The sequence below is a fragment of the Rhinatrema bivittatum genome, chromosome 16 (assembly GCF_901001135.1).
Source record: "Rhinatrema bivittatum chromosome 16, aRhiBiv1.1, whole genome shotgun sequence".
Lineage (NCBI taxonomy): Eukaryota > Metazoa > Chordata > Amphibia > Gymnophiona > Rhinatrematidae > Rhinatrema > Rhinatrema bivittatum.
In genome coordinates this window covers 13218166-13232208 of record NC_042630.1, presented here as the reverse complement: position 1 = coordinate 13232208, position 14043 = coordinate 13218166, and the positions used below count along the sequence as shown (strand labels likewise).

Genomic DNA, 14043 nt, shown 5'->3' with positions numbered 1-14043 from the left:
AGGGATATGGAAAGATGGGGGATGGATTTTATGTTGTTTTCTATGTATATATCTGAAATGTACATTCTACATATATGGTTGTATTTGAATTTAATCCCAATAAAATCTATTGAGGTCTGGTGAATTTAATCCCAATAAAATCTATTGAGGTCTGGAAAAAGAAATAGTAATTTTATCAAAAATGCAAATCCAGGCAAAGGGCTTGTGGTTCAAATGGGCTTGCATGTATCAACAAACTTTTTCAGCAGTGACGTCTTCGAAATTAAAAGTTGATTCAAAATATCAACATTTTCAACCATTCTCCCTCCAAATGAATCAGACCTAGACATTGCATCCACTAATCAAACTCGTTTGACTGAATTGATTCTCCTCGAATTATCTGGCTCCCAGAAGGTACAGAAGTTGCTTTTTTTTTTTTTCATGTTTCTGGTCTTCTATACTTTGGCCATTAGGACTATAGCTGCATCATAATTACTATAGTGAGTCTGGATCAAAACTTTCACCGCCCCATGTACTACTCCCTCAGTAACTGTGCTGTTCTACTCATATGGTGTGCCACAACCACTGTCCCAAACATGCTTGCTGACTGCATTACTGATGATTAAACCATTTCTTTCCAAGGTTGCCACACTCAGTTGTGTTTTATCTTTTCTGTAGGGCCCACTAATTTTTTCTTGTTACCAGTAATGGTGTAAGATCGATATCTAACAATATGTTGCCCCCTAGGTATAGTGCCATTATGAATAACAGCTTTGTTAAAGGGTAGTCCTTGCATCCCGGGGCAAGTGGCCTTCTTATTGGTTGGACACTGACCATTCCGATATCCAATATGAAATGTCCAATCTTGAGGCACCACCATTCCTGTCTCCAAAGATCTATTGAACAGGTCCTTCAGTGGACCTGCTCATACCTCTCTTAGCTCATTTAGTATCCAGGGATGTATCTCATCTGGCCCCCATGGACTTGTTCAGTAATGCGAGTTTGACCTCCTCACTCACCTGTACCCTTGCTAAACAGAAACACTCCTTGTCCATGGTCTTCTTCAGTATTTGTTGGTTACTTCTGTCATTTCCTTGTCTTTCTGCGCACCTGGCCCCTTGTCTCCTTTCAATCTTACAATGCCATCGCTGGCCTTCCTCCTTACTCTGATATATCTGAAATTGTATTTTTCATCTCGCTTTACCTATTTGGCAGTACTTTCTTACACTTCAGCCTTAGCCATCCTGATTTCTTTCTTCATCTCTTTCAGCTTCACCAGATATTCCCCGTGTGCTTTTGTTCTTTATTTCCTTTATGATTATCAAATACTGCACTTTTTCCCTTTATTTTTTAAGCAAGCTCTGTAGTGAACCATATCAATTTTCTTTTCCTCTTACTTTTATTTACTTTCGTTATATAAAGATTTGTTGCCTTCATTATAGCTCCTTTTACTTTGGCCCAAGTTGTTCCACTTCACACATCTCCCAGTTTTATAGATCATCCATAAGGTGATTCCCCATTTTACCAAAATCTGTATTTTTGAAATCCAAGACTTTGTGAATTTTCTTTCTGTATTTGTTACTATCTCAAACCATCCGTATGATTATCACTGGTGCTCAGGTGAGCACTTACCTAGACATTAGACAGACAATCTCCATTTGAGAGTTCAGGTCCAATATCGCTCTTCCCCACATGAGTTCTGTCATTTGTCTGGGTAAAGCCCCTTGAGGGGTATCTATCATCTCTCAATTTCTTACAGATTCTGCAACAAGTATACTGGAATCCACATCTGGCAGATTAAAATCTCTGGTGAAAAACATGTCTCCCTTCCTTGTCATTTTTTAGATGCCTTCAGCCAGTTCTCTAATCAGTCCTTCTGTCTGAGTCAGGGGCCTATAGACCCTACTAGTTGAAATAGAAATGGCATCGTCTTTTCTTAGGACAGCCCCCAGTGCTTCTTCCTTTACCCTATGATCCCGCAATTCAGTTGCCTGGATATTATTTTAGACATAAAGAGCAATTCCTACTCCTTTTCTGTCATTTCTATCCTTCCTCAACAGGCTATAACCCCGTAGGGCCATATCCTGTTAATGAGAGTCATTGAACCATGTCTCTGTAATCACAATAATATCCACCTCTAAGCATTAGAGCCTGCATTAGATCCGGTGCTTTATTGCAAAGACTATGTTGAACATTTGTGCTTGTAGCTTTCCAGGCTTCCTCCCGTGGCATACGGCACTTTCTGCCATCCTTTCTGCCCTGTTGCTCAAAAGTGGAGGAGTAGCCTAGTGGTTAGAGCAGTGGGCTATGACCCATGGAAACCAGCGTTTGAATCTTGCTCCTTGGGACTTTGGGCAAGCCTGTTGCCTCATGTACAAAATTAGATTGCAAGCCCTCTGGGAAATACCTATAGTATCTGAATGTAATCTGCTTCAAAATGCTAAAAAGCAGGATATAAATGAATAAATAAAGAGTAGATTATAAAGATGATTTATTTTTTCCCCTCCCACTTCCTGCATTTTTATTTGTTGGGGATGACATTCCTAATCCATTGGCTTCTTTCTGCCACCCCCCATCATCTAGTTTAAATGTTTGATGACCTATAGCCTGACTGTCTCACGCGGGATCATTTTTCCCATCAAAGACAGATGTAGGCCATCTTCACTGTATAGCCTTTTTCTGTTCCATACGAGGCCCCGGCCTCCAATACATTAAATCTTGCTTCTTTGCAAGAGTTATTAAGTCATCCATTGAAATTGTCTGTATGGCTGAGCTTATCCTTTACCTTTCTGTGAACAAACAGCACTTCTGAAAAGGCAATGGTCTTTGCCATGTGCCCAAGCTCCTACCCCAGAGTCTGGAACTCTCTCAGTACTGCTTAGATGCTGTTTCTAGTGAGGTCATTTATTCCCTAATGGATGAGAACATCAGTTTTATGGTCCCCACTTTTTTTTTTAACTCCATTGACAATCTGGTTTGTTCAGTGTCTGTCCCGGGCCCATCAAATAAAGCCCAGCTCTGTCCTGTATGGATAGAGAAGGGTATTAGGTACCCTAGGCAAACCTTACAGCCTTGCACACACACCACCCCATACATCCCCTTTATAGACACACACAATGAAATTATGCATTTTACATTTTACATGAAAAATAACATTCAAAAGTAGAGTTTGCTGAGGAAAAAATAATAGTGTAATAATATGCAGTGTGAGTCGCCTGAAATTATTCATGTCACTATTAATGCAGCAGTACTAGCAGCATTTAACCAACTAACCAATTAATTAGGTTAATCTTTTATTATTCATATGTTTATACTAACAAAGTACAGGTACAAAATTAGATTGTAAACCCTGTGGGGATAGGGAAATACCTATAGTATCTGAATGTAAACTGCTTTGATGTACACTTTGAAGTGATGAAAAGCGGAATATAAAAAAAACCTAAATAAATAAATAAATGCATATTGGGGCAGATTTTAAAATCTGCGCACGGGTGCAGATTTGTTCGTGCAACCCGGCGCGAACAAATCTACGCCCGATTTTATAACATGCGCGCGCAGCAAATGGCCGCTGTGCCTGGAGGCTCAGGCCACGCCCCACCCCACCCCCAGACCCGCCCCTTTTTGCAAGCCCTGGGACATGCATGCACCACCAAGCCTATGCAAAATAGGCTCGGCGAGCACAGGGGGTGTTTTAAGGGTTACGCACGTAACCCTTTTAAAATCTGCGCCATTATATTTACATGCACTCCTGTGATGCCTACCAGAAAACTCTGCAAAAAATACACTTGAAGCTCCTATGGAATTAGACTTTCTGTAATGCATATTGGGTGTGAACTTGGCCCTCAGAAAGTCATGAACAAACATTACAATATAGCAAACCTCCCAGACCAAAAGTACCCTAAGAACCTTATCTATGAAGAGGCAACACTGCACATATTACACCAGGCCCTAGAACACCAGTAAAACTGTTTTTAGAAAACCAGGCTGCTATAAATCCCTACACAGAAATTACATGCCAGCCAAATACCTCACCTCAGTCACATATGCAGAGCACAGAGTGACCCTCACCAAATACAGAATAAAGAGATCAGAAAGTATAAATAGAAACGTGCTGAGAAGAAAAGAACTGGAACCCACAACAAGCCAGCCCCTACATGCAGAGCAACAATGGTAAAACAGAAACATTACCATTCTTCATAAAACATTAAATAATAAAATCAAGAAATATAAAACAATCATAATAGTAAAATCATATTCTTAAAAAGAATATTTCAAACCAGTTAATGAATAGAATATCAAAAATTTCCCAAACACCAAGAAAATAGGATCACTGCAAACTTTGGGCTTTGAATATGAGGCTACTGTGAATGGTTTTGTTTTAGTGTTTCACTGATTAAATGTTTCACTTATCACTTTCCTTTTGTATTATATCAGATCTCAATGGAATATGAAAGCATGGAGGTGGAAAATCACACTGGTGTGACAGAATTCCTTATTCTGGGGTTTTCAAATTTCCCAGAGCTACAACGTCCTTTGTTCACTCTTTTCTCGATCCTCTACCTGATGGCCTTGCTGGGGAACTTCCTCACTATATGCATAATATGTGCCGATCGACACCTGCACAATCCCATGTATTTTTTCTTGGCCAACTTGTCTGTCCTAGACATCTCTTCCTTGACAGTAACTGTGCCAAAGTTACTGGCAATCCTCCTAACAAAGATCAACACCATATCTTTCAATGAATGTATTATACAGATGTATTGCTTTTTAGTTTGCATTGCAACTGAATTTCTGCTTCTAACAGCCATGGCGTACGATCGTTATGTTGCCATTTGCAATCCCCTGCGTTATAATGTCATCATGAACAAGAGAACCTGCATTCTGCTGGCAACGTTTGCATGGGTAGCAAGTTTTTTGGACACAATACCACATACAATCGTTGTATCTCATGTTTCTTTCTGTGGCTATAATATAATTAACCATATCTTTTGTGACCTCACGGCACTCATGACTCTTTCTTGTTCGGGAACATCCGTCCTTGAAACAATGACTTTTGCTGTAGGAATATTTTCAACGTTCACCCCATTTCTCCTAACCCTGACATCTTACGCATTTATAATCTTCACCATCCTGAACATCCGTTCCTCAGAAGGGAAAGGCAAAGCCTTCTCTACCTGTTCCTCACACCTCATGGTTGTTTTTCTGTTTTACGGGACTCTCATATCAATATATATACGACCTCGGTCCACGTACAACATGGAAAAAAATAAGATGTTTGCAGCAATGTATATATTTTTAACGCCGGTTTTAAACCCTCTGATTTATAGCTTGAGAAACAAAGATTTAAAGAGAGCCCTGCAGAAAGCTGTTGGCATAAAAAAAATGCATTAACAACCAATAAAAGTCTGGTAAAATATTTTATGATAACCAAGCAATATCAGACAAAGAAATCAAGGCAAACATTTTCAGTAGTACACCTAATTTCAGTTATACATAATTTCAAGGTAAGATACATGTACAAGTAACTTTGAAGCTCACGTTCCTATGCAGCTACATACATGACGAAACACAAGATCCACAAATAAAACACTATTTGCAATACCCCCAGTCTCATCCGCCCAACTAACCTCCACAAGACAGAGAGCTTTATCAATAGCTGGACCCCTGCTATGGAACATACTACCAGAATACCTAAGGATGAAAAACAATTCAAAAATATTCAAAAAAAAAATCACTAAAAACATGGCTATTTCAACTAGCCTACAAAGATGGCAGACACACAAATCTCAGCAACACGATTACACATATAAAACCAAGTACTTCTCACACTTCATGATCTGAATACACTGCACTTTCCACCTTGTTCTCTTCTAAATCTTAATGTACTAACTACATACTTGCATCCTCTACACTCTTTATTATTAAAGTTATATTGATGCTCAATTACAATTTATCATATTTTGTTTACATTGTTATGACGGTTATACTGTTAGCACTGTTTTTAACTTTATTTGCTGTAAAAGTTGTCGCAACTGTAAACCGGAGTGAAGGCTTGTTCCAAACTTCGGTATAGAAAAAACTCACAAATAAATAAATAAATAATTGTAACCATTGTCTAATATTTTTTAAATTCATATTATGCCTCTCAAAGGCAATATTCAAACATTTTTATGAGGGTGAGCATGAGAATGCGGCTAAAAGTATGCATACTGCATGACAGAGTGCCTAGTTTCAGCCACACTGAAAGGAGAAGTGCCCAGGGATTGTTTGAAGCAGGCAAAGTAATAATGGGGATGTCAGATTTAATATTTAAATCCCTGCACATAATTTATTTATTTATTTATTATTTATTTATTTGAGGTTTTTCTATACCGGCATTCGCGATGGGAATCGCATCATGCCGGTTTACAATTAACAAGGTGTGACAAAGGAAAATTAATAAGAACATTAACAGGTGCTAAAGAACAAAATAGCAGTTACATTAAAACAGGGACATAATCCAACTTGGAACAGTGAAATAGGCGAAAGTAAATTAACAGTAAAAAATAAAACCTGCCAATTTAAAAAAGATTGTAAAATTAAGGAATTGGCAAAGATGTTGATTACTCTGATGGGTGATCTGAGTTAATTGAGGTGAATTAAAGTTCAGTTAGTGTCTGGAAAGGCTTTCATAAATAACCAGGTTTTAATTTCATGTACATACTTTGCACCTGCTTTAAACTAGGTTCAATGTACATGGAGTGTTTGTACCTATTTTGTATGGCAAGGCCTCCATTCTAAAAGGGAAACTCTGTGAGAGGATTTCCCTTTGAGAATGAGTTTGTTAGTCCTCTGGAAGCATTAATCTTAGTACAACCCTAGAGTGACTCTTCTTTTCTGCAGGTATATTTATGTAAATCTGTTGCCATTTTCAAACGTATTCATGTAAATGCAGTGTTTGCATTAATTATTTTTTCTTCTGGCATTTGCATCAGTTCTTAAAGGGAAAATACACGCATACTTTCCCTTTAAGAACTGCCATGGGGAAAAAAAAGTACCCATAGAGATTTGCACCACCTTTCTCTGGGGGCTACTTTTTCCATGCAAATGAGAGCACAAAGATTTGAAAATGTAAAACTATCAGTCTAATTTTCAAAGGAAAATGTAAATGTAATATATGCTATTGAATTGTCAATAGGTTTTACCCACGTTAAGTGCATTTAATGTGGGTAAATGGGTTTTTGAAAATTGCTAAAATAGTATGCTACACTTACATTTTACTTTGAAAATTAACCTGCATGTGAACAGCTGTCTCTCCCTCAACTTAATCCCACACTAAAAAATACTTTACGCAATGACAGCAAATTTCATACCGGTGCACAGACACACATTGGCACGTGTATGCTGGCGTGCACCCAGGGACATGGCAATGCCAGAACTTGCACGCACATATGCTCGCAAGTTATAAAATAGCCCGGATGCACGCACATTGGTGCATAATGTTAAATAGGTGCGGAAATCCCACTCGTACCACGTAAATCAGGGGATTTTAAAAGGGGTGCACGCCAATGCCATGGCTTGTTCACCCACCAGCTTGTCCAGTTAAGAACTAGGGTATTTCAAACCTCCCTGGTTGAATAGCTTACACTCCCCTCGGTTACCCCAGTCCCTTAAAATCCACTCCGGTCTGCCTATTCTATTTTTTTAAACTTACACCTCATCCCTGGAAGAAGTACACTAATGCAGCACGGGATCTGGGTGCGCACCCCAGACACGTAAGTATTTACGTGCACATCTCTTGGCCACACCCCACAATGCCCATGCCCCGCCCCTTTTGAGATGTGTGTGCAGCAGGAGATTCTCACACCTCTGGTTGGCTTTTAGAATTCGGCGGGCATGCGCGAGCCCAACTTGTGCACATATCTCCCGATTTTGGCATGCACCAGGCTTCTAAAATTCACCTCGGTGTAGGTAAAAGTGCGTTAATTGTTCCACAATGTTATGCACCTTTGGCTGAGTGGAAGGGGAGCAATTTACATAAATTGCTTTTACCTGGGTAAATTAGTATTTATCTGCATAAATATAGTTTAAAAAATGCTTTGATAATGAGATTATGTGCATGTTTTTAAGTGGCTGATAGGAAGGCAAATTTCAAAGTTTCATGAGTTCTTTGAAAATGTCCCACACTGCATGTGAGTAAAAATATCCAATGCACATGCTTTTACCTACATTGTAATGGAGGCATTCCCAGACTCGGATTAGATTGGAAGAGAAAATAATGCACTCAACTTTATATTTGCAAAACTACGAGGCCAATATTTAAAAAACAAACAAACATACAATGTTTACTTATCCGGCTAAAGTTAGCCAAAAAAATTATCTGTGAAATAAATGTCCTTCTGAATATCATCACTTGGAGTCTCCAGGACTGGAGCTGTTTAACCCAGGAGAAGTCTTTTCATTGATCTTCCTACCTACCAAGGCTTTTTCATGAAGTCTCAGCGGAATTGTGCTTCTTTATGCTGTACATCTGGAAATTAACATTCACAGCCTGAAGATCAAACATGTGGTACTGTTTTTTTTTTTTTAATGACTCAGCGATTTGAGGGTCTCCTACATACAGGAAGCAATTTTCAATAGCCCCTATATGAGTAAATACTATGAGGGCACTGGTGTACAAAAGTCCTAGAGCACTGCGAAGCTCCTTTATCTGCAGGCAGGTTAAGAGAGGAAAACGTGGGAGCCCAACTTTCAAACCTACCTGAGGTACAGCATTTGGACGCATTACCGGATGCGCAAACGTTAATGTGAGTATTTGATAAACCAGATGGCGGAAGCTGCACAATTTATGAGATATCACCTATGTCCAAGTGTATGCATGCATGTTTCTGTAGGCGCAAGAAAAAACATATTTTCTTTAGCCATGTTATAAACATGCATGCATATATTACATGCAGAATAATCATGACACTGCACGAGTAAGCACTTAGAGCCAGATTTTCAAAAGCATTTACTCGAGCAAAAGGTTTTTGCTCGAGAAAATACACTTTACTCAAGTAAGTGGGCTTTTCAAAATTGCTACAATATATGCCATTGAATTGTCCATAGGATTTACTCAAGTAAGTGCACTTTACTCGAGTAAATAGCTTTTGAAAATTGCTACGATAGTATGTCACATTTACATGCGTAACTCCTTTGAAAATGACCCCCTTAGAATTCAACATGAAGGCAGGTATTTTATAAAGTTTGCTTGTCTTCCATTTTGAAAATACTTGTGCACATACTTGAAATCACCAGTTTGTAGATACCTCCACCAGTTCACCCAGTCTTTCTCCAGTTCACCTAGATCCTTGGCCCTGAATACTATAGACCACAGACAAGTCTGATTTCACTTGTGTGAGAAACTTAGCAGGTGTGAAAGTGTACAAAGAAGTTGGTCAATGTATATACATATGTCACTTATGTATTAGAAACCAATGTGTGTAATTCTGAATCCCCAGAATTGCATTAGAGCTCTCCTCTCCTCCCCCCAGTAAAATGTATGTTTGAAACCAAAAATATGTCCATATTCTTGATGTTTATAAAATAGCAAAGACATGCACACATGCAATTTATGTAGATATATGCTATTTTTACTCAAGGACCCCTTTGAAAATTCAATCCTAAGTGTGCACATTTGAGAATACCATTCTGTACATGTACTTTACTCTCCCAAACTGAAAAAAACCCACACCCTGGGAATGCCCCTTTTTAATGCAAAGTACGTGTGTTGTGAACTCCATGTGTACTTTTAACATGTGAATGGAGGAATCAATTTTTGGCAAACCCATTTTACCCAGGTAAATGGCTTTGAAAATTTTCCTGATTGTGTTTTAAGGTAATCGCCTCAAATTTTAACAGATGACTGAAGGGTTGGTGAGAAAGAATATTTCTTGTGATCTATGCAATCCTCCACGTTAACCATCTGAGGTAATCCTGTAGCATTTGCATGCCAAAAGGAATATGTCCCCATGAAGGAGTCACATCTATTCCATAGGGTGGAAAACAGGAAACAAAGCAGTCATAATTAGGTACTTTTTATTTTTTTTTACCAGGTTCAGTAGTGCTGCTCATAACCTGTGCAATATGGAGGCAATCAGTTGGAACTCAGAGAAGAGAAACTACCCATAAATCCTAACTCCCACCCATACCGCACTCCAGTCTCTCAGTTCAGAGATTACTCAGAATTAATTCTCACTATCGTTGACATCCCTGAAACAAACCCACAGTTGAGAGTAAGGCAGAGTTTAAAAAAGAAAGAAAGAATACATTATGTAGTGGTTATAGATGAACTTCCTGGTGTCCCATTTTGTTTACTTTTGAATGAAAAAGGAGTCTTCTACTGACAAAAGCTATACACCAGGCTGAGAAAAACCAAGCATTGTGATTTGTTGAACAGCGGCCATGTTATTTTGTTTAGACAGCCCTTTGAAGGATAATGAAGGTATCATGTGGCACTAACCAATGATATTACAGTTTTAATAATGCTAAATAACATTATTTGATCTATTCTTAATGTTTGGGTACTTGCCAGGTTCTTGTGGCCTGGATTGGCCACTGTTGGAAACAGGATGCTGGGCTTGATGGACCCTTGGTCTGACCCAGTATGGCATATCTTATGTTCTAAAACCCCACAAATTAGAGAAGGACTGATCTCTAGTTCAAATCCCAAATTAGCAGGGATCTTTTCCAGGTATTGGGGGGGGGGGGGGGTCTTATCTCTTTTGTATTATGCTTTAAGATGGATTTTATCAGTCTACTGAATAAATGTACCTGCCTTAATCTAACTGACTAGAGGAATTAGGAGTAGATTTTTTAAAAAAGCGCGATCGTTTACTTTTGTTTGCGCAGCAGGCGCAAACAAAAGTACACAGGATTTTATAAGATACGCGCATAGCCACGCGTATCCTCTAAAATCCTGGATCGGCGCGTGCAAGGCTGCCAATTTTGGGCAGCCTGTGCGCGCCAAGCCGCACAGCCTGCCTCCGTTCCCTCTGAGGCCGCTCTGAAATCGGAGTGGCCTCGGAGGGAACTTTCTTTCGCCCTCCCCTCACCTTCCCCTCCCTTCCCCTACCTAACCCACCCCCCCCCCCCGGCCCTATCTAACCCCCCCCTTACCTTTGTCCCTAGATTTACGCCTGCGAGAAGCAGACGTAAATCTACGCGCACCAGCGGACTGCTGGCGCGCCGTCACCCGACCTGGGGGCTGGTCTGGAGGCCTCGACCAAGCTCCCGGGCCAGCGCCACGCCCCCGGTTCCGCCCCCAAAATGCCGCATCGTTCGGCCCCGCCCCCGACACGCCCCCTTCAAAAAAACCCCGGGACTTACACGCGTCCCGGGGCTCTGCGCGTTCCTGCAGCCTATGCAAAATAGGCACGCCGGCGTGCAAGGGCCCTGCTCGCGTAAATCCACCCGGATTTACGCGAGCAGGGCTTTTAAAATCCGCCCGTTAATGTTTATATTAATGAAATAAAATTGAGTAATCTGATTGTGGATAACATAACCCCAAAAGGCTGCCTCCTGAAGAGTACACAAATATGACTCCACATTTTGGGATGGTAACACAGTAACATAGTAACAAAAAGAGAAGAACATAACAAGAATTATAATGGATTAAAGCAAAGTTCCATCTAGCCCAGCATCTTGCCTTTGAGAGTGGTCATTCACATTGTGACCCTCGGGAACTGAATACTGCCCCATCATGTCCAGAGACATTCTACGACTTGTATAATCTAAGGACTCACAAGTAGTCTTCATCTGCTAAGGGCACACAGGTTCTGTTCTCATGAATCATAATCCATCAAAGCCATGCAAGGATATTCTTTAATGAAAATATACTGGTGTGTGCTCTTGCTTGCTATATAGTTTTTTGACCATCGTCCTGAGAGCTCTCTTGACTTCTTTATTTCTCAGGGTATAAATGATAGGATTCAGAGCAGGTGTCACCACAGCGTAGAATACAGATACCACTCTGTCCTGCTCCATGGAGTAACTGGATGTGGGACGCATATACATGAAGCTTATGCTGCCGAAGAATAAAGTCACCACTGTGAGATGGGAGGCGCAAGTGGAGAAGGCCTTGTTCCTCCCATCCGTAGAACGGATCTTAAATATAGTGGAGATAATGTGTGCATAAGAGACAAGAGTTAGAATAAAGGAGCTGAGACCTAGGACACCTCCAACTGTAAGAACCAGTATCTCATTGAGGAAGGTGTCAGTACAGGCCAGCTTCAACATGGGTGGAATGTCACAAAAGAAATGGTTGATGACACAGGAGCCACAGAAGGGCAGGCGTGCTGTGAACACAGTGTGAATGACTGAGGTTAGGAATCCAGTGGCCCAGAGACTAATTGCCATCTGATGGCAAGCCTTATTGCTCATTATGGTGGCATAGTGCAGAGGCTTGCAAATTGCAACAAAACGATCATACCCCATGGAGGACAGGAGCAAGCACTCAGTGCTACAACAAGACACATAGAAGTAAAGCTGTGTGATGCATCCAGTATATGAAATGGAATTTTCTCCAAGCAAAGCCACCAGCATTTTTGGCACCGTAACAGAAGAGTAACAGAGGTCCAGGAAGGACAAGTTCCTCAGGAAGAAATACATAGGGTTGTGGAGCTGGGCACTCACCATTGTGACAATGATTATGGCCATGTTCCCCAGCAAGGAGACTGTGTACAGCAGGAGAAAAACGAAGAAAAGAATGGCTCGAGTACTCTGGTCCTGAGACAGTCCAAGGAGAATGAATTCTGTCACTAGTGTTTGATTTCCCATTTTTCACTTATTAAACACACAGGATCTAGAAAGAAAATTAAACAATTGCATGATAAGTAGAGCTTAATCCATGCTTCTTTTCCCCTTTCACTTGGGGCATTTTCTCTATATGTTTTCCCCTAAAGATTTTCCCAGCAAATTTTCAATAGGACACATATCAAGCAATTTTCAGACCGTCTGCATTGCTGGAGAGCTGTCAGGTACTTTTAACTCATGATCTTTGCCCCAATTTTGAAATGATAGTTCACAAATACTTTCACTTTAAACATTGTTGCATGTACCTTCCGGTGGCTACGAATCAACTTAGATATATTTATTAATTCAGTTATGTGAACCCTAGTTTTGCCCATGGCAAAGACATGCAAGCCTTTGGAAATTTACCTTGATCGCATTGCTGCCTTCCCAACGGTCGCCTGTTTGAACTCCCAGTTGAGATTCTTGCATTATTAGCAAGTCGGAGTAAAATAGTTGTCAGATTGCTGAGTTCATGAGTCACTAGTTTATGTTGTCTGTTGGACGTTGGCCTTCTCTAAAACTGTGGTGAATTGTCTAAACTCCCTGCATCACAAAGACCCAGCTGACAGCATGATGCTGTCTTCATTCCAGGGTCAAAAAATGAAAACCTACATTTTAGGAAAAGAGAAGCTTAAGTTGTAGCTGGAAACCTGAATATATGTGCTCACTAATCAATGTGAGTGAAAATAACCATTTCAGATTTACAAATGGAATACCTGTGCTTTGTAAACTGGCAACTCCACATCTTTAGGTCAGTTGTGGAAGCAGCCAGAATTGATATTTCAGAGTTCTGCATGTTAGGGAACAGACAATGGGATACTGTGAAAAATACATTGGAGGAAATGCTACAGTGTTTTCATTTAGTTTAGTTGTCTTGTTATACCGTCTTTCAAATTAAATCAAAGCTGTTTACACTAAAATAATCTTCCGCATGTATAGACTTTCTATGTTAATGAGTGAACATGAATGTAGGCAAGACTATATATATATATTTCTGTCTGTATTTATTTATTTAAATTATAAACTACATAATTAGCAATAATAATAAAAGCAGTTTACAATAAAACACTCATAATAAAAAGAAATGTTCCATATCAGCACTACAACCCCTTTTATCTTAATCCTCCATAATACAGCTCTTGGACCCAAATTGCCTTTCCAAGATCTTAAACCCAGGCCAAAATTACTGCATAAAACCCGTCCAACTGACCGGAGAGCCCAATAATATCCCTGTGCTAATATGCCTTACCTCAA

General features: G+C 40.0%; 1 protein-coding gene across 1 annotated transcript; it reads right to left on the bottom strand.

Moving 5' to 3' along the window:
- Positions 1 to 11820: 11820 nt before the first annotated feature.
- LOC115077362 (olfactory receptor 5V1-like) lies at positions 11821 to 12774 on the bottom strand. The gene has a single exon (XM_029579656.1). The coding sequence runs from the start codon at positions 12772 to 12774 to the stop codon at positions 11821 to 11823; it is 954 nt and encodes a 317-aa protein (XP_029435516.1).
- Between the last annotated feature and the right edge of the window lie 1269 nt (positions 12775 to 14043).